The sequence below is a fragment of the Lactuca virosa genome, chromosome 7 (assembly GCF_052849685.1).
Source record: "Lactuca virosa cultivar CGN04683 chromosome 7, Lactuca_virosa_CGN04683_v6, whole genome shotgun sequence".
Classification (NCBI taxonomy): Eukaryota; Viridiplantae; Streptophyta; class Magnoliopsida; order Asterales; family Asteraceae; genus Lactuca; species Lactuca virosa.
The window spans coordinates 77,632,338-77,654,615 of record NC_136432.1 but is presented as its reverse complement, the minus strand read 5'-3'; the positions used below and the strand labels follow the sequence as shown (position 1 = coordinate 77,654,615).

At 35.3% G+C, this 22,278-nt stretch overlaps 1 protein-coding gene across 1 annotated transcript; it reads left to right on the top strand.

Annotated features, from left to right (window-relative positions):
* The first annotated feature begins 19,236 nt into the window (after positions 1–19,236).
* On the top strand, positions 19,237–20,582 carry LOC145126819 (uncharacterized). The gene is made up of 2 exons (XM_079062108.1): positions 19,237–19,431; positions 20,046–20,582. The coding sequence occupies exons 1-2, from the start codon at positions 19,237–19,239 to the stop codon at positions 20,580–20,582; spliced, it is 732 nt and encodes a 243-aa protein (XP_078918234.1).
* Positions 20,583–22,278: the final 1,696 nt, after the last annotated feature.

Sequence of the window (22,278 nt, the reverse complement as noted above, 5' to 3'; positions counted from 1 at the left end):
GGCTAACAACAAAAGACAAGAAAGAATAGGTTATTCCATAACTTATGAGGCTTGAAATATAGTTTCTAATTTCCTGAGAATACATGCGTTTAAAAATACGTCAACAAAAATTGTTGGTGAGTTATTGTGACATCCCCATTTTCACGGCCAGAAAAAACCGATTTGTTTATGCTTTATTTCAAAATCAGAGTATCATTTTTAAAGAATAATATTGTGGAATTTGTTCCTAGAAAAAACATGATAAATATATTATCAAAGCATTTCCGAAGAAATGTATTTTCTTTATGTTAAAACTTTGGGATGTCATCGTCAATAAAGAAAAATAAGCATAAACAGACCTTACATTCATTTACACTAGTGATCTACATCTCCTTTAATCTCTCAGTGTAAAGTATCTTCGTATCGATATCTGTGATACAAATAAACTGAGTGGGTCAGGTTGGGAAACCTGATGAGTACACATGGTTTTCAACCCACAATAATAGAGTTATTATGTTTCATCATCAAACAATTAACCCAATTACTCATCCCCATTATCTTATTTATTTCTTAAGGATCTACCCTAAGAATCATCTATCATTCATGTGACAACCCGATATTTCGAATCAATATAATGTTCAAAAAGTCAAATATTATAATCTATTTTGGAATCAATAAAAATAGCGTCAAAAACGAATTGTTCAAAAGTCTCAATTGGGTTACATAAAATGTTAGATATCGTATCAAGGTTTTCAGAAATATAAATAACACTCAAACCCGAGTTATAACGAATAAGTTATGACTAATCAAAAATTCGCGACAAAACCGGTAAAACACTGTCAAGTGTAAAAAGTGAAATTTCAATAAAATAATTTTGTGCCTTAGGTATCTAAACGAGAGTCGTAGATTATGTTAAATAGTAAACGTGTATAAAAAGAACGTCCAAATCTGACTTCGTATGAGGAAGTTATGATTTTTCTAAGTTTCGGAAATAACAGTAGACAGCTAAAAACTCGAAATAGAGATCGAGCGACTTTTAGCTAACGCAACCTAAACGAGAATTGAAGATCTCCAGAATAGTAATTCAACGGTAAAAAGACAGACGAAAACGGGCATCGGATGAAGAAGTTATGAATTTTTAATGGATTTTTCCTGTCCCGACCTACTAAAAATAAATATAATAAAAATTAAAATCAAAGTTAGCCGAAGAAGTCTAAACGAGAGTTGTAGAGCATAAACTCACCTACGCGTCGATATAAAGAACGTCGAAAACGGAGTTCGTATGCGAAAGTTATGAATTTCTGAAGTTCGGGGCGCGAACCCCAACACTGTGTCAGAGTTCACGACGTGAAAAAGAGGTTCACGACGTGAACTCAGTGCTGACGACTTCTGGAGCCTGACAGACTGCTGTCGCGACGACGCACCTGATGACGACCAAGTTCACGACGTGAATAAGCTTGGTTCACGACGTGAGACCCCAAAAATGACCCTATAAATAGAAACTGAAGGTCGCGGGTTTAGGTTGCTCATTCCTATCCTCTCTCCTACTTCTACTCTGTGTTAAGCATCCCGAGACTACCCCGAAGCCCCGGTAACACCCCTAAAGCACGACGCGAGTCCCGACTCCCCGAAGTTCCCAAGAAAAACATTCTTTCCAGTCGAAGTACTGCCCGCTTGAAGCTCGTTTCTTCACCAGAAACCCGCGGTTACGTCAAGAAATATCATTCCTAGAAACGACACGATGCCCGATTCACCACTTATCAGGTGAGTTCATACCCCTACATTTTCACGTCTTTTTCATGTTTTAGGGGGGGGGGGATACAAGTGAAACACGAGAAAAACTTATGTTCAAATACGCACCGTTTTATATGGTTTCGAATATTTTACTTACATCCTGTTTATAAATGTTAAACAACATTAATACACACGTTACACTTTACATGCAAAGTTGGTATTACATCAAGTATTTATCACCAAATGGAACACACTTTTGAAAAAGTATAATAGGTATAGTTTACGAAATATTCATGACAACTTTACATGAACATGATAAAAAGGAAATACTTTTATTTACAAGAAATGTGGACCTTTCATTCCATAAATCTATTGATACTAAGTTTTGTGAGACATCCGGCTTCACCGTACTCTCAAGTACGCATTTCAAGTCCTGTATTATAAACCATAATATCTTGTAGGGAGAGCGTGATACTTGTGTATAGATCTATACGGGATTGACAACCCCGCACCTAAACTGTTAGCTACAATTAGACCGACAGGTCTGGGGTGACAACCGTCATAACACTGCAACGCCTGAAGAACGTTGTTACAGGCAGTCTGGGTCAATAGCATGGTTATAAATCTCACATGGAATATCAAAATATTTTGATTTACGAGACTCTTAAATGCATTCAGTGTTACATTATATATGTGTAAAGCCACTTTCACCATTTTAGCATAAAAGATACCATTGCATCCCAGCCTTTGGTACTTTTTCAAACTATCACACATACATAGAAAATATTGGATTTTCTGGAAAACACGTTCAGTTATTTTACCGAAAGACATACAAATTTTAGTACAAAAACGCTTATGAACTCACCAACTTAATTGTTGACACTTTTTCAAAACTACTTGTATTTCTCAGGGATTCAGTAATTCAGGTAAATCATCAGCTTTTGGGAAGGGACGCTAAGACGTCGGTCTTAAAACTTATTAAATCATCATATTGTAATTTATTTTGAGACATGTATTGTATTCAACAATGTAACTTTTAAATTATATTTATGATGGTTGTGAGATTTTATAGACTTAGAATTTGTGATCTATGCTTCACTACATGTTCCTTGTTTGGTTGTGGTTTTGGAGTAGGATCACTTATTCGAAGGTCTATTTAATCTTAAATTATATACAACTTATATACATTGCGCGGTTATAGGAGGACCCAGTAAGGATCGCCCCATAATGTTACCCTTAATCTCATAGATTCGTTAGACACTTCCATTCTCGCACGACAAACCCAGATAGGTGTAACCACTCCATCATAGCAGTCAGTAGAGGATACAAGGAGAAACAAGGAGAGATTTCCAAGAAGTGATCAACCAGAGAAACTAAAACATCTTACGCGTCACACTAATGAATAATTATCGTTACTAATTATATTAGATAATTCTTATATCCCCACTCTCGCTTGGATAACAATGGATGGATTCCATCCTCCCGGAGATCCGTACTTTCCTAATCAAGGGAATGTTGGTTGGCTCAGTGCCGAACCAGAAGATGAGCCTGCAATTCCCCTAGACGATGATTTTGCTAAAGACTTTCTCGAAGATGATGATTCCGGATCAGAAGCTTACAATCCACCTCCAGTTACTCAGAACCCTAACCCTCATCAGAACTTTCAAGGCCCGACGCCTCGGTGGGCCATAAACCTAGACAGGTGGAGTCATGAACAAGGTAAAAATCACCCCTACCAAGGAGACCGAAGCTTCTACAATCTAGAAGCTGGAGGTTCAGCAGATAGAGCACTTCCTGTACTGGTTCGTCGCGTTTCTCGCAACACGGAACAGGGAAGAGCTATCATCGACTGAGTGGTACAAATTGAGACTACCACTGGTGTTGATGCTGTTCGTCTTTGCAACCTGGAAGACAATCATAACGCAACAAGGGATCGTACCAACTTCTTACAGGGAGAACTGGCGGCTTCACAAGCCGAAGTGCAGCAATTGCGAGAACATCAGATTGTACAAGATAGGCGTATATTCGAAATAGAATGCCAGTTAGCCAAACCCAGGGCCGAATTTAGTAGGAAGTAGATCATACTCTACTCTCCCTCTGTTAACTCTTTTAGTTATAGTCTAAGTCTTCGGAGATATCTTAGAGTTATTTTTCATGCTTTTTTAGTTCGACCGCGAAAATTCATTTTCGGTAGGTCATTTTAATGTCGATGTTTTTCCCAGAATCGTGGCGTATTATAGACCTGTTTAAGGTCAAATTTTCCAAACTCTATGTACTTAATACACCTATAATCGACATTTACTTCTTACATTTTGAAAAATAACCACTCAATTTCACATTATTTTGTTACAAGTCGTACTTATATTGAACTCCTAATTCCAATTCCTTACAAAATCCCTATCGAACTAAGTGTTTTGGTTATGAGATATCAAATTCATGTTCATTCTTGATATCTTATAATCGTTTCATCTTTTAATCTTCATAGTAAAAGATGCCTCCACGTAAAACACGAACCAACTTAAGATGTTAACGTCAATATTTTGTCTTAATAACTTAAATGCTTTCACAGTACTATAGAAACGTAGCAGATATGTAGGTCGAATCATCGAGAACAGTATAACCAAACGAAAAACTTACATTCACATGAACTTCCGGGATTCGAACTCTTCGTTATGAAGTAATGGAGATCAGTGTAAGAATCGGAAGTAAGACGGCACAAGAATTCAATATACCTAGGAAGGAGAAGGACACCCTATAAATACCAGGAGAGAACAAATCATTTTCACCCGAAATAGAACGGAGAACGGAGGAGAACCACGCGTGTTACATGCGAAGTGTTTAAGTGCATTTTTTTCGTCACAGTAATAACTAATAAATAATGCAACCTAGTGAGTTAATGAATACATTACTCACATTAGGATTCGAACTTATCATCTTTTCCTGTATTGGCTAATAACAATAATTCGGATCACGAAATCTCAATCGAGAGTGATTACTTCTCAAACTCATAAGTCGATTTATTGTAGACTCTATTATGAATTACTTTCAAATCTTCTAGAAAATTGAATCATAGTATCCACCAACCAAAGATAACTTCATTCGGATGACACTCGTCTGGTAACCATTCTAGAAACTTCATTCTACTCTTCTACCAGGACTGCATCATAGGGATGTAAGTCGAATCTTTGAGATCAGTATAGCGAAACAAAAAATTTATATTAATATAAATGATTGGAATATATCTAAAGCCAACCATAATCGCTCACGAGCTCATTTTCTTATCTTGTAACAGAATCATGCCTACGAAGAAACGTAACCAACCCTCCGATAAAACACCAATCCTTCAGATAGATGCGGCTACGTTTCAAGCTGCGGTCACCTCAGCCGTAGCAGTTGTCATGGCTCATCTTAATGCTAACAACACAAATGTTAGTGTAAATGTGATCTGCAATCCCGATCGTGGTGATAACCAATTTCAGCAACAAGTGCCTACTTGTAAAGACACTCCGAACCTCAAACCTAATATTCTGAAATGAAAGTTCGAGAACAAGAAAGGGAGTGGTTCAACTCAAGGACCTACAAAAGGGCAACAAGATTTGACAGTCAATACCCCCATCAGCCCTGCTATCCCAACACCGACCACACCGTACTTAGGAAACCTCCCATACTGCAGCAAGTGCAACTACGATCATCATGGAGTCTGCCGAGTACTGCACTGCAATAGATGCAACATAAAAGGGCACACCGCTCGTTTCTGTAGGACTCCGGTCAAATTCATCACTTCAACTACCAACGTTGGAACAAGTACAATATGTCATCTTTGTGGTGAGAAAGGACATTACAAGAGGCACTGTCTAACAGAGAAGAACGACTGGGGAGCAGGAAGAATTTGACCCCAGAGAATGGGGAAACATAAAAGAACCCTGCTATAGTTTAGTACGTTTCCAAACCCTAATAATTTATTTATAATTATAATTACTCACTCATTCGAACCAAATCACAACATTCATATAAAACTGAGAACCCTATCAGGTAAGCTATGATGGCTTAGTGTAAACATTAGGGACATTTATAATTAAGATTTGTAGATTTAAAGTGAGTGATCCCGCCTCATTTCCTGTTCCTTGTTTGGTTGTGGATTTAGGGCAGGGTTGCTCAGTCAACTGTCTTACCACTCTTAATTATACATGACTTGTGTACACCAAGCCATGATAGAGAGACCTAGTAGGAATCATTCCATGAAAGTTCATAGTTTCAAAATTTTCAGAACCCTCGTATTAGTAGTATCCGCCAATTTTGAATTAAAAAGGGGATTCGTAGCAAAACAATAGAATAAAACTGAAGGCGCTGAAAACTTATGTACATAGAATTGTTCATTATCCTAGTAATCATCTCTTCCAGAATAACCTAATATCTACTTCGTTGAGAAGTTCCGACATCCTCATCCGACATGGTTTGGCTTAATCCTTACCATGCAATTTTTTTTATGCCGTGTAAAAGAACTTATTCCTTAATTAGCTGTCAGATGAAATTCTTCCAATCCATAACGCAAACCCTTATATCGTCTATCACTTCAAAACTTCAGAAGTACCCATGCGAGGGGTACCACACCTTCTAGCCTGCTCAATAGATAGAAAGCTTGAAATAGAAAGCACCAAAGAAGTCTCAGAAGTCAGTAACCACCCATAGCATACCCAAGAGATCTCTGAGGATGGCCACTTGTACTGCAGGTCAAGTTCAAGAATAGAGTATAAGAACTCATTAGGTTAATCTATCGCTTCTAGTTGTATATGCAAGAGTGGCATATAATTTAGACTCAACAAGATTTAGGATGTGTGATTCCGCACTATTTCCTGTTCCTTGTCTGGTTGTGGACTTGGGGCAGAGCCACCAACCCGAAGGTTTTGTCGATTTAAATTATATACAACTCGTATACACGAGGTGAGGATGGATGAGCCAAGGATGAGTCTTATCATGAACTTCAGAGCAAAAGCCCGCATGCTTACTATAACAACCGGAGATACCTGAGAGGGAGTGGTAGCGGATTGCAATGGGCTTAAAAATCAAGTTACCAAGGCAACAGGTGGACTTGATGCCACTTTGGGTGATCGTAGACAGGTTAACCAAATCCGCACACTTCCTACCAACAAATGAAACAGACAAGCTAGAGAAACTGACTAGAACATACATCAGGGAGATTATGCGACTGCATGGTGTACCAATATCCATTATCTCCGACATGGATAGTAGATTCACCTCCCGGTTTTGGAAGTCACTACAAAAATCTCTAGGAACGAGACTAGAGAAGAGTACCGCCTACCACCCACAAACCGACGGACAGAGTGAGAGGACCATTCAAACCTTGGAAAATATGCTAAGGGCTTGTGTGATCGATCTTGGTAAGGCATGGGATACCCATTTACCATTGGTCGAGTCCTCGTACAACAATAGCTATCACACTAGCATCAAAGTTGCTCCATTCGAAGCCCTCTATGGCCGCAAGTGCAGGTTACCTCTGTGCTGGGCTGAAGTGGGTGACACGCAACTAGCTAGAGGTCAAGTACCCGACAACACTCTCACTGGCCCAGAAATCATAAGGGAAACTACCGAGAATATTGTCCAAATCCGAGAACGATTAAAGGCTTCAAGGGACAGACAAAAGAGTTATGCGTACAAAAGACGGAAACCCTTGGAATTCCAGGTTGGGGACCGAGTACTATTCAAAGTCTCACCCTGGAAGGGATTAATACGTTTTGGAAAACGTGGGAAACTAAATCCAAGGTACATCGGACCATTTGAGATCCTTGCCAGGATCGGCCCGGTAGCATACAAGCTTCAAATTACCGCAGGAACTAAATAACGCACATCCTAACTTTCATGTGTCAAACTTAAAGAAATGCTTATCCGATGAGACCCTCGTTGTCCCTCTGGACGAAATCGAAATCAACGAGAGTCTCCACTTCGTAAGAGAACCGGTAGAAATAATGGATAGGGAAATAAAAAGAACAAAACAAAGTCGCTTACCCATTGTGAAGGTCCGTTGGAAGGCCAAGCGAGGACCTGAATACACCTGGGAGCGCGAAGATCAAATGAAACAAAAATATCCGCATCTTTTCCCTAGTCCATAAATACTTAATGAAGAATTAATTTCGGGACGAAATTCCCTCTAACGGGGGGATGATGTGACAACCCGATATTTCGAATCAATATAATGTTCAAAAAGTCAAATATTATAATCTATTTTGGAATCAATAAAAATAGCGTCAAAAACGAATTGTTCAAAAGTCTCAATTGGGTTACATAAAATGTTAGATATCGTATCAAGGTTTTTAGAAATATAAAGAACACTCAAACCCGAGTTATAACGAAGAAGTTATGACTAATCAAAGATTCGCGACAAAACCGGTAAAACACTGTCAAATGTAAAAAGTGAAATTTCAATAAAATACTTTTGTGCCTTAGGTATCTAAACGAAAGTCGTAGATTATGTTAAACCGTAAACGTGTATAAAAAGAACGTCCAAATCTGACTTCGTATGAGGAAGTTATGATTTTTCTAAGTTTCGGATATAACAGTAGACAGCTAAAAACTCGAAATAGAGATCGAGCGACTTTTAGCCGACGCAACCTAAACGAGAATTGAAGATCTCGAGAATAGTAATACAATGGTAAAAAGACAGGCGAAAACGGGCATCGGATGAATAAGTTATGAATTTTTAATTGATTTTTTCTGTCCCGACCTACTAAAAATAAATATAATAAAAATTAAAATCAAAATTAGCCGACGAAGTCTAAACGAGAGTTGTAGAGCATAATCTCACCTACGCGTCGATATAAAGAACGTCGAAAACGGAGTTCGTATGCGAAAGTTATGAATTTCTAAAGTTCGGGGCGCGAACCCCAACACTGTGTCAGAGTTCACGACGTGAAAAAGAGGTTCACGACGTGAACTCAGTGCTGACGACTTCTGGAGCCTGACAGACTGCTGTCGCGACTACTCACCTGATGAAGACCAAGTTCACGACGTGAATAAGCTTGGTTCACGACGTGAGACCCCAAAAATGACCTTATAAATAGAAATCGAAGGTCTCGGGTTTAGGCTGCTCATTCCTATCCTCTCTCATACTTCTACTCTGTGTTAAGCATCCCGAGACTACCCTGAAGCCCCGGTAACACCCCTAAAGCACGACGCGAGTCCCGACTCCCCGAAGTTCCCAAGAAAAACATTCTTTCCAGTCGAAGTACTGCCCGCTTGAAGCTCGTTTCTTCACCAGAAACCCGCGGTTACGTCAAGAAAGATCATTCCTAGAAACGACACGCTGCCCGATTCACCACTTATCAGGTGAGTTCATACCCCTACATTTTCACGTCTTTTTCATGTTTTAGGGGGGGGGGGGGGATACAAGTGAAAAACGAGAAAAACTTATGTTCAAATACGCACCGTTTTATATGGTTTCGAATATTTTACTTACATCCTGTTTATAAATGTTAAACAACATTAATACCCACGTTACACTTTACATGCAAAGTTGGTATTACGTCAAGTATTTATCACCAAATGGAACACACTTTTGAAAAACTATAATAGGTATAGTTTACGAAATATTCATGACAACTTTACATGAACATGATAAAAAGGAAATACTTTTATTTACAAGAAATGTGGACCTTTCATTCCGTAAATCTATTGATACTAAGTTTTGTGAGACATCCGGCTTCACCGTACTCTCAAGTACGCATTTCAAGTCCTGTATTATAAACCATAATCTCTTGTAGGGAGAGCGTGATACTTGTGTATAGATCTATACGGGATTGACAACCCCGCACCTAAACTGTTAGCTACAGTTAGACCGGCAGGTCTGGGGTGACAACCGTCATAACACTGCAACGCCTGAAGAACGTTGTTACAGGCAGTCTGGGTCAATAGCATGGTTATAAATCTCACATGGAATATCAAAATATTTTGATTTACGAGACTCTTAAATGCATTCCGTGTTACATTATATATGTGTAAAGCCACTTTCACCATTTTAGCGTAAAAGATACTATTGCATCCCAGCCTTTGGTACTTTTTCAAACTATCACACATACATAGAAAATATTGGATTTTCTGGAAAACACGTTCAGTTATTTTACCGAAAGACATACAAATTTTAGTACAAAAACACTTATGAACTCACCAACTTAATTGTTGACACTTTTTCAAAACTACTTGGATTTTCTTAGCCGAAAGCTCTTCTTATCTGAGCCTTCTGGCGTTTCGGGACTCGCCTCTAGCACTTAGGAAGTACTAGGGAATGGAAGAGAGGTTTTAGGGGTATTGGGAGAGAAAGAAGTTGAAAGGTGTGAAGAATAGAGTGAATTTCGGATCTATTTATTGGCTGTCTTGGTGCCTCTCACGTCGTGAGCCTTGCGTAGGCATCAAGGCGAAGCCCGATGCTAACACGTGGCGCCGGACGCAGGTAAAACAACTAATTTTAAAAAAAAATCATAAATTTCGCATACGAGCTCCGTTTTTGACGTTCATTATATACACGCGTAGGTATTGACAAGATCTACAACTTTCCTTTTGATTCCATCGGCTAATTCTCGATCGATTTTAAATTTAATAGTATGAGAAGATTACACAGTTTAACGACTGTGTAAAATTCATAACTTCTACATACGGATTCCGTTCGACTGTCTTTTTATCGTTGAACTCCTATTAATAAGATATTCAATTCTCATTTAGGTTGTGTATGCTAAAATTCGATCAATCTAAAACTCGATTTCCGGGCTGTGCACTGCTATGCTAGATCTTAGAAAAATCATAACTTCCTCATACGACGCCAGATTTGGACGTTCTTATTATGCACGCTCTCGGTTTAACGTATACTACGACTTTCGTTTGGATCACTAAGGCTAAAAAGTATTTTATCGCAAACTCACTTTTTACGATTCCCGGTGTCGTGTCAGTTTTGCCGCAAAACTTTGATATGTCATAACTTATTCGTTATAAGTTGGATTTCAACATTCTTTATATGTACGAAATCCTTATGACATATACTGTAAGTTTGGTGAAGATTATTTATGCTAAATAATCTTCTATCAAAAAGTCATTTTTGATGCTTATTATCTCTAAATTGACTGGCCCGAATCTGCGGGCGTTACAGTTATACAAATTTTGACTGTGTTTATGTTGTTAAAAGAGAAATTTTATATAGATATGAACATTTATCAAATTATATAAAAATGTTACTTTCATAATTCAAAGTGTAAAATAACAATAAGAAGTGTGGTCCTGACCTAAGTGTAATTGTATTTGTAATCTCATACAAGTATGGATGTTGATTCAGTTATGAAATATAAGTTGAAGTCAACATGATTCCGTGTTGTATACTCTTGAGTGTTTATTTTACTTAAATAAAACACATACACTTAACCATGATCTAAGTGTATGACCTTATACTATATAGAGTCATGTTCTAACTTGTATTAGCATTTTTGTAGTGAATTCTGGGGATGTTTGGAGCTTATAACCGAGCTATATGAATTGAATCTGCCTCTGTGAAGCACAATGAAAAGGGTGGTGTTGTAGTCCTAACAACGCTTCATCAACGTCTTGAGTAAATAAACAAAATAAGAAGTTATCGTTAGTTTTGTCTCGTCAGACGAAGGTTGTAGCTAGCAACCACAAATGGGGGTGTCAACCCGTATAGATCTATACACAACGTTCTCTGCTCTCCCAGATTAACGATTATTACAAAGGTTTTGCTAAGTTTGTGTTTTTAGTTTGACGAATGTGGAACTCACATAGAGATCCAAGGTTTGTTTACAATTCCACAATTGTTTATGTTTGAAAACTTTTAATTGTAAAGTTTAATAAACCTTAAATGTAAAACTATAAAAGTTTCCTATCGAAAATCGGACAACATGACGGCTACCTTTTGAATATATATATATATATATATATATATATATATATATATATATATATATATATATATATATAATGCTACTTTATGTAACAACATAAATATAACTTATTTTATACATATAAATGGTCTTTTTATGTATAAAATACATATGTACCTTAAATAGTAGTAATTTAACATAAAATTAGTTATAGGTATATTTTTAAATTGTGATTTTTATTGTTGTTTCTAGTAAATAAAATGAACATAAAATTGAAATATAAAATTTAACAAACGTAAATAAGTTTAAATGACATGATTAAACAAAAATGGCTAAAAATGATATGTAAACGTAAATAAGTATAAATAACGTACATAAATGTGAGAAACGTAAATAGACGGAATTTAAAGTGCATATAAACATAAACATAAAGTTGTGTATATTCTCTCTTGAAAGCTTTAAAATATGAAAAATGTAGTAGAAACTCATCCTAGTCGCGTGATTTTCATTTGTTTCGGTTTTCGGGTCATGATTCGGTTTCTTTTTTATTTTCACCTTAAATAATCATTCGGGTCATGACTCGTGAACAATATTTTCTAATGAACCGATGTTGTTGCCAGAATCGTTACTCTGATACCAATTTGATATGAAGTGATTAGAAAATAACTCAATCTAATGTAATGATTAAAGAACAAAAGATAAGTGTCTTATATTTGAGACTCAGGGGATCTCCAAACAAAAGAAAACAACTCAAAATTTTGCCTAGCCTCTTAGATCCAGTCCTAACCCTATTTATTGACTCTCCTAAACTGATAAAATGAATCCCTAACTTCATAAGGAAACCATAATCAACTACATAAATACTAAATAATAAAGATACTAGAATAATCATAAATTACTAAACAACCCTTACTCTTTTTTTACATTTCTTGTAGACCCAATCCCACTTATCCGTTCGGTTCATATCAGAATGATGGTCAAGAAAAATGACATAGTAACGTAAACCGCTCGTGCTAGCAATTGGTGAAGTCCAAACATTTGAGTGAATAATATCAAATGAATTTGCAACATATGTAGCAGATAAATCAAAAAGAAGTTTAACATGTTTGCTGAGTTGGCAAGAATGAAAAATGTTATCAAAGTTTTTCTTATTACATGAAATGGAATTACTAGTGCCAAAGGGAGTGACTTGCAAAACGTGAACTTGATGTGTTGAAGGTGGAACAAAAGGCCTTCAATATCACACCAGATTAAAGGTTGCTTGTCCTGTAATTCTTGACAGTAAAACCAAATTAATCAAATTTAATAGAGCATTTATTTTGGCAAGTAAATTCCGAACATATATAAGATTTTTTTATGATATTGGGTGTGATTAGAATATTATTTAAATAGAGAGGACAAAATGGATTATTTAAAGGAAAATGGGAGTGTTCGGTCTTAATTAGAGGTATTTGGGACACATTACCAACTAAAAGGGTTTTGGGTATACCTTCCTTGGCATGGACATGATCCATTGCACCCGTGTCCATTATTCAATCTCCGTTACCCGGGTCTTGAAGAGACATCGAAGAAAACATTTGGCGTAAGGTAGTTGCTTGTTGTAGGCCAAACCATGCCCAAGAGGGCTGCACAATAGCGATAGTGGGCTATCCCTCATGACTGCCCAAATTGGTGATAGTGGAGTGGGCTTGAGTCTGAGTAGGACCTTGGACTTGGAGAAAGATGTTGGTGATGTTGGAAGGTCTCGTACCCCATCTTGGCTGAGATGGTGGAGGTAAGTAAACCCAACAGTAAGGCTGGTTTGTTGGTGCCGATGAGAAAAATTGTTGAAAGGGCTGTTGAGACCAGCCGTGTGAAAGCTGCTGGCGGCTGTTGAAGGGTTAAGTTGTTGCTGGCGACAATTGTTGGGCTGATGTCGGCGGTCGTTCGGTGGTCTCCTCCAACATGAAGCCGAATGGAGGAGGAGGAGGAGTTGTCTGATTGAGCTGGAATAGAAGTGTGGTGGGGATTGTGGAGGCATGTTTCTTCAACTTCAAGCATGGAACGTACCTCCGAAAATGCGGGAAACGGGACACGGTGACATATGAGAGTTGTGAGGTTATCAAAACGAGGAAAAAGGCCGTTAACTGTCAAACCAACATTTAAGTCCAAAGTACTTTATATGCTATATCAGAATAATCATGTTAAAATATTAGATATTAGATATTAGATTATTTTCCAACTATTTTACCATAGTCAATCGAGAGGGAACAAAGTGACAAAGATATATGTCAAATCAGTTAAAACCAATATCACGAACATCACGTAACGATTGTTTTAGTGGGTAAAAAAAATTAATGGAATGTTTTCCAAACAGATATTATGTTTTCTTTTTCTTTTTTTGAAAATCAAAAATTAAAATTTAAAAGTGTGCTCCACGCTTCAGCAATTTTAGGAAAAATGAATATATAACATTTTTCTTGTTCTTATATCAAAAGTCAAAACTCTATAACGGCCCAAAGTTCATGATAAACTACAAAGGCCCAAGTGTTCCTGAACACGGGCTACTCTGGTAAAGGATAAATATTTAGACCTGTTTTACACAAGATGAAATATTTAGCAGTAGCACAAACCGGATTCTTTTTTTGTGAAATCAGATCGGTTTTGGTCGACAAAAGTTAAAACTGGATTGATTTCAAACAGATTCTTTAACAAAAATATTCAAATTTATAGGAACCAGTTAAGATTGGTTTGATATCGGTTTGGGTGAAATCGGTTTGTAAAAAACTATAATTTTGTTAGTTTTTCATATTTATCAGAACTTGCTTTCGATGTTAGAATTTAAGGAAATTCTTATGGTATTTTTTGCTAAGGTATTTTTCGGGTATTCGGGACCGAGTAGGATGTTCAAAACGGTATTTTTCAACTTTTTAGAAAAATATTTCCTAGGTATTGGGGATATTAGTGAAAACCCGTCTTAGAAAACATTTAAAACCTTGTATAAACAAAAATTGAAGAAATATTAGATGAAAATCGGATTTTATAGGTTTGAAAACATGTTTTTAAACGGTTTGTTCTAACCAAATGTAATTTGACTTATTAAGATAATTAACTTTTCGGGTTCACATTTGTGTAACAATTTTTTACACATTTAGGTAATGAACTTTTTGGAAGTGTTCACATATGACCATTATGACCGGCTGTAGCTGGTTATATTCGGTTATAATGGTCATATGTGATAACTTCCAAAAAGTTCGTTACCTAGATGTGTATAAAAAAAATAGTTGAACAAAACGAAAATGTAAGAATAAATTACACGAATGGTCCCTGTGGTTTTGGATAATTTACATATTTGGTCCCTAACTTATTTTTTTAACTCGGATGATCACTACTGTTTATTTTTGTTGCGCTCTTAGTCTTTGTCTTACCTAAAAAGACTATTATGCCCTTATTAATTTATTTTTTAATTAATTTCTTATTTATGTATTTATTTTTTATATATTTAAAAAAATTAATAGACCCCACATATCTGTATCTAATCACCCTAAACCTAAAACTACATTTGAGAAATTTAATCTGGGTCCCACCAGTCACCATCTTATCTCTCATCTTCCTCAACTTTTATATTTTTTCCATCTTTAGTGACATCGACGTCTTCACCATCCCTTCTTTTTTCGGTCTTTCAACTCCGACGAACCAACAACACAACACATTGTCTCTTCATCGAATTTTCAACAACCACAACTCAATGCATCACAATCCTTGCAGGAAAAGAAAATTGATATAAAAAAGAAAATTAGAGAACCAGATCAACTGAAAACAATAACTTGAAATGCAAATCAAAACCTGAAACTCTATTAACAACATCCTAAACTTAAATCATCAAACAATGTTTTTTTTATATTATTGGTCTCCATTTCTGATACTATTAGTCTCTAGTAAATTTAAATTTTTGTATTTAATATCTTAAACAATAAAATTCTATAAAACGACGATGTGTTTTTTTTCCATGTCAAATCTAGAATTTTTTTTTTACCAAATCAGTGTATTTTAAAAAGATATTTACCAAAATGACGTGGTTTTAAAAATATTTACCATTTAGGTTAAGTTTTATACCAAATCAAAATTAGAAGGTAAAATAAAAATGAAAAAAATTGACTTATCAGGGTAATTAACTTTTCAGTTTGTTCACATCTAGGTAACTATTTTTTTTCTACACATCTAGGTAACAAACTTTTTGGAAGTGTTCACATATGACCATTATGACCGAATGTAACCTGCTACAGCTGGTCATGATGGTCATATGTAAACACTTCCAAAAAATTCGTTACCTAGATATATACAAAAAAAAAGTTACGTAGATATAAACAAACCGAAAAGTTAATTCCCTTAATATGTCAATTTTCCTCTAACCAGAAACCAATCTAAACTAGTTTGATTATGAAATAGATGCTGAACTACATAATCGTGTTTATTTTAATTTAATACAAAAAACCAAAAATAATCTAATATCAAATTTGAAAAATAAAAGATAACTTTAGTTTTACTTTAGAACAAATGACATCGAATCGAGACATGAATTTAAAAAGGACAAAAAAATCCTGTATAGAGAATAGAATAGTGATATGAGAAACAAATTAAGAAAAGTAATAGTCCAATGATCATATAATAATAAGAAATATTTGTCTAGATATAAAAATTATTCATTGCGTCTTTAAGCCACCCATAACGAAATAGCATCTTTAAGCCACCCATAACGAAATATTCAGATCTAAAATACATAACAAAATACTCCATAAAATTAAAAGCGCTGTTTTTGTTTTTATTTATTTATTTATTTTTTCTAACTAAACATGGCAAAAAGTTTTATTATAGAATTATGTAACTTAATTAGTTAATTCATTACACCCAATTTATATTTGAAAACAATCTAATTAAATATGAGAAATTAAATATTAAAGTCAAAACTATTTTAGTAAATGTATTATTTTTAGGTGAATACCACTAGTCCGTACAAGGACAACTAGGAGGTGTAGTTTTCAGCAAACCATGATGAACAATCGTATATTTTAATTTAATTAATGATTTATGATTCCTTTTCCAACAGTAAGATTATATTTTTCAAATGCTATATTTATTGAATATATGATATATCATTGATAAGGTTGATAACAACAACAAAAAAACAAACATTAGGGAATCTTGTTAGAAGATGCTAGAAAATATAGATGTCGACAGTCATGCCTCTATAAAGATACGTCATAAAAAACATATACATGGATACATTATCAAGAAGCATATGAACACAATAACATACAAAAAGGAAAACAACCACAGGGAATAAGTCTATGAGAGTAGTAAAACAACATATGAATAATCATAATACTAGCATAAGGGCAAGAAACATGTATCAACAATGAAGATAAGAAATTAAAACATACAAGGGGTAAGACTATCAATCAACCATGATGTTTTGCCTCTACACTCAGCTATCTGAGTCATATCATTTGAAAGAACAAGTTCTTTCATGTCCGACCTCACATTATCCCTCACTTCCTTTTAGAACCTCACATTATCCTCCACTTCCTTTTAGGACATACTCTTCTTAGTGTTGTTGATGATAGCCTCCTTAAGACATGTTTGTGCCACCTTAAACGTCATTCCCTCAATTTTTCGGTGATTCTTTTCACTCCTAACGAGTTTCTTATAGTCGTATTCGGTATCCTATCTAGCAAATTAATTTCTACTACAAGTCCACCATAACATCCTCATGTGTACTACTTCCATCTTCTTCTTGTGGTTTTTCTTGGTCGACCAACATGCATATCCATACAACATAGCAGACCTAAGCCTGTTTGGTATGCAATAATGGCTTAAGGAATGGAATGAGTCGATGAGAAGGAATGAGAAAATGTATGTTTGGTTCCTAAAAGGAAAAGAAAAATTCATTCAATAAGGAACATGATTCCTTCTTCTATAAGAGTATTTTTCATTCCAAACAAACCCCTATTTTTTCATTTCTTTCCTGCCATGATAAAAGCATACATATTTTAACATTTACCTATCTATTTTAAAACCATCAAAATCTCAATGAAATCTTCCATATATATACATATCGCAGCAAAATCATTGTATTTTCTATCGAAATCATCTTCATCGCAACGATCAATCCAAACAAAGGCAAAAATAATAATAATAATAATAATAAAATAAAAATAAAAAAAATTGAATTCAAAAGTCTCTTCAACCTGAACCGCAACAAAATCAACAACAAATTTGATCTAATAATAATCGTTTTAAAATAGCTTGTAAATCAATTTTTATAAAGCAGAATAGTTGGAATCGATCTCCATTGAACCAAATTATTTGCATAGTTAAAGTGTTCATCATCACCAAATGTGTATTCATTGGTTTCAACATTCTTTGTGGTTGTATACTCAATAATTTTGATCTAAACTTTGTTAATTGAAATGTTGAGATTCATTTTATTTTTATTATTTCCTTCCCTTGATTGTTACTATAAGAACATGTATTGGTGAAAAAATATCAAGGTTATGCTCTCAATGTTCTGCATAACTGACGATATGAACTTTGTTAATTGAAATACCCTTATTCTTTTGATTTGTTGTTGTTGTTGTTTCATACCCTAAATTTTATTTGTTAATCAAAGTTATGTTCTCAATGCTCATCATAACCGAATATATGAATTTTGGTGTTTGTAAATCGCCTATCTCTGATCAAATTATGCATTGAATCCCAATTTTTTTTTTCCATATATTTGTTTTTATGCTTCTATCAAATTTGAACCACATGTATTTTGTTGAAAAAAAGATGTGTTTTGACCTTTGGTTTTGTGTTCTGGATGGTTCATTTTTATGTAGATTATTATATACTATCCTTGAGATTCTTCATTAATTTAATTGTTAATCAATTTTTTTGAACAACATGAATATTTAACTTCCAAACCATATGATTTCTTATTTGTTGCGCAAGGTTTAACATGCAATGCTAGTGCTTTATTTAAAAAACATTATTTGAATCGTAATATTGGAACTAGACGCAGGAACTTTGAATAATAGTAACACAAAAAAATAAAAATAAATAAATAAATAAATAAAATCCAGCCAATAAGGGTCGGTGGTGAGTTTGGAGTAGTCTGCATTCATTAAGGGTAGACAAATTTTAGATGAGCCTTTTCTTCTTAATGAGGTGGTTTTTTGGTGCAAGGGTTCGAAAAATCCTCTCATGGTGTTTAAAGTTGATTTTGAAAAAGCGTATGATTCACTTTCATGGGACTATCTTATTGAGATCATGCAGATTATGGGTTTTGGTTCTAAATGGTGTGGTTGGATTTTAGAGTTATTGAGATCTGCAAGAGCTTCGGTTTTGGTTAATGGTTCCCCTACTAAAGAGTTCAAATGTCTAATGCTTTCAAAGGGATCTCTATTGGTGGAATTGAGATTTCTCATCTCCTGTATGCGGATATCTCATGTATGCGGATGATGTAGTTCTGCTTTCTCCCTGGAGTTTGGATAATGTGACTCATTTGGTCCGTATTTTGAGATGTTTCTATATGGCTTCCGGATTAAAAATTAATTTACAAAAAAGCAAATTGATTGGAGTTGGGGTCTCTTCCTCCCAGATTTCGAATATGGCTAGTTATATGGGTTGTGCTTCTGAGTCTATTCCTTTTATACATATTGGGGTTCCAGTGAGTCAAAATATGTCACGTGTTAATGGGTGGTCTTCCATTGTAGATAGATTTCGTTCCAGATTAGCAGGGTGGAAGGTTAAATGTCTTTCGGTGGGTGGTCGTCTGACCTTGATTCAGTCAGTTCTTGGTTCTGTAGGTAGTTATTTGATGTCGGTCTTCCCTACTCCGATCACGGTTCTTAGATCCTTGGAGTCTATGAGAGCCAAAAAATTTTGGGTGCTGATTTGGATGAGAAGTGGTTGCATTGGAGTAGATGGGATAGAATCTTGGCCTCTAAACGTGTTGGAGGCCTGGGAGTTGGTAGCTTGTTTGCTTTTAACAGGGCTATGATTTTTAAATAGAGGTGGAGATTCTTTCATCATCCAGATCTATTGTGGGTGAGAGTAGTTAAAGCTATTTATGGTTCGGATGGTGGTTGTTCTTCTTTAAAGCCTCACAGTTCTTTCAATGGGCCTTGAAATAATATTATTCGTATGCTTTCTAGTTTGTGTGACCATGATATTGACATAATGTCTATGTGTCCTATTAGAGTGGGGGATGAGGCTTACACGTCCTTCTGGAAGGATAGATGGGTGAGTGATTTACCTCTTGCATATACTTTTCAGAGGATTTTTGCTTTGGATAACTATAAATTGGAGACTGTCAGAGATCGTTTTTCCATTAGTTGAGGTCCTGATACCTTTCGCTGGTTGCCTAGGGGAGGAATTAAACAGGCTCAGTGGGAAGATTTTATGTTTATTATGCAGGATCTTCAGCTTCAGCCTAGACATGATAGATTGGGATGGACCGGTGATGTTTCTGATACTTTCTCTGTTTCGTCGGCTCAAGATTTTATTGACAGTAGTATGCTTGATGTGACTGGTTTGGAGACAAGATGGAATAATTGGGGCATTAAGATTAATATTCTTATATGGAGAATCAATCATCTTGGTATTCCTACATGGGAGAGTTTATCACATAGGGGTATTGATCTGGAGTCAATCCTCTGTCCAGTTTGTCACGATGCCATGGAGATGATTAACCACATTTTCGTTGGGTGTATGGAGCTAAATGATATTTGGAGACGAATCCCTATTTGGTGGAATGTGCAATTGCCTGATCAATTGACCATTCATTCTCTTTGTTCTTGGGCTGATTCGATTAAAATGAAGGAAGGTCAACGCAAGGCCTTGGATGCGGTTATTTTAATGACTTTCTGGTGTTTGTGGAATTTTCGTAATTCCATAGTTTTTGGAACGGCTAATCCTAGGAAATCCATTCTTTTTGATGATATTATTGATTGATCGTTTTTATGGATTTCTAATAGAAGTAGTAAAGCTAAGTAAGGTTGGACCCCCTGGCTCCATAATCCCGTTTTAGCTTATATTATGTTGTAATGGATTCTTTCTAGCTCCTTGCTAGTTTTTATTTTATTAATTTTCTGCCGTTAAAAAAAAAATATAATAACATAAATTTTTTGGAAAATTCTAGTACATTAAACCGATCAATTACATCATAAATTTTAAATTTGACATCTATGTATATAAATTTTTTGAAACCGGTCCATTACATCTCTGATCTTCATTTTCATAAGGACTACTTTTTCAACATAAAAACCGTAGCATCGTTCAAAAAAATTAATCATCACCTATTTTGTTACGCAAGTCTATCTTCAAAAGGTTCATTGCGGAAAAACATCTTTCGATTATCGCGATACCGCCGGGGAAAATCAAAACCAACTTTAACAACCTAAAAACCATAGGATAAGAATGAAGTTTTCATGTTTCCACCATTATATGAGAAAGGTCGGAATTCTCCTTCAAAGTAGTGAACAGGTTGTCTTTATGCAAAGAGTGATAATATATCTAAAGTTCGCTATCAAGTTGCATCCTCTCCGCGTTATCAAAATTTTTTTTGTATAACTCACTCAACTTCAACAACTTTTTTTTGTTAAATTTAGTAAATGAATCACAATGACTCAAAACCGCCCATGTATTCCAGTAATTGGGTGCTACATTCACTGAATCGGTCTTTGAATTCTATAATAGGTATATCCACAACTGTGTTGAATATTTCAACTTCAAAACGAAGTTGATTAGTAACTTTGGTTCTACTGCCTCTCGGAGTGACATAATTTTCGGTCATATCCACAATATTAATATTGCATTTTTGACAAAAAGAGAATACATTGGATAAAATTTTATCAAACCTCATATCTCTTAAAGACTTCAATGCATCCGTTGCCCCTTTAACCAAAGAAGATGCTTCTGAAATGTCTTGATCATTTTTTGTAGGTGTCTTGACAATATGCATGTGAGGTGTAAAACTTCATACATCAAATGTAGGTAAAACACAAAATAAAGTATCTTGAAATATCTTAAGATATCAAATGCTTGATTTCGATTACTTAAGGTGAATTCGTCCTCTTGGACATAAGCAAGAACAAGAAGAACCTCCGCAAATAAGTTCAACAAACTTGTGATTGTTTGTAATGTGAACCCCATCTTGTATCTCCAGCACGAATAAGAGAACTCTCTTGATTTAACCCTCTTCTGGTTTCAAGTTCAACATTTCCAATTGCCTGTTACACCCTTTCTCTTTGACTTTCCCGTAATACGTCTTGTCATTTACATAAACCACCTACCACATTAACCACCAAAGAAAGTTCCTCAAAGAAGTCTTCAACACCATCATGCTTCTTTGCTACGCACACAATAACCAAATGAAGTTGGTGTGCAAAGCAATACATATAATGCGGTGAATCATTATCTTGTAATATCAAAGCTCTTAAACCGTTGAATGCACCTCACATATTGCTTGCTTTATCGCAACCTTGTCCTAATACCTTTTAAAAAAGATATAATACATTAAAGCGAATAATATTTGATTAAAATTCATAATAAGAAAAAAAATAAATTACCTGAGTCATATAATGTAACATCCCAATTTTCGAAACAAAAATTTTGATTTTTAATTTAGATAGAAGAATCCATTTTCATA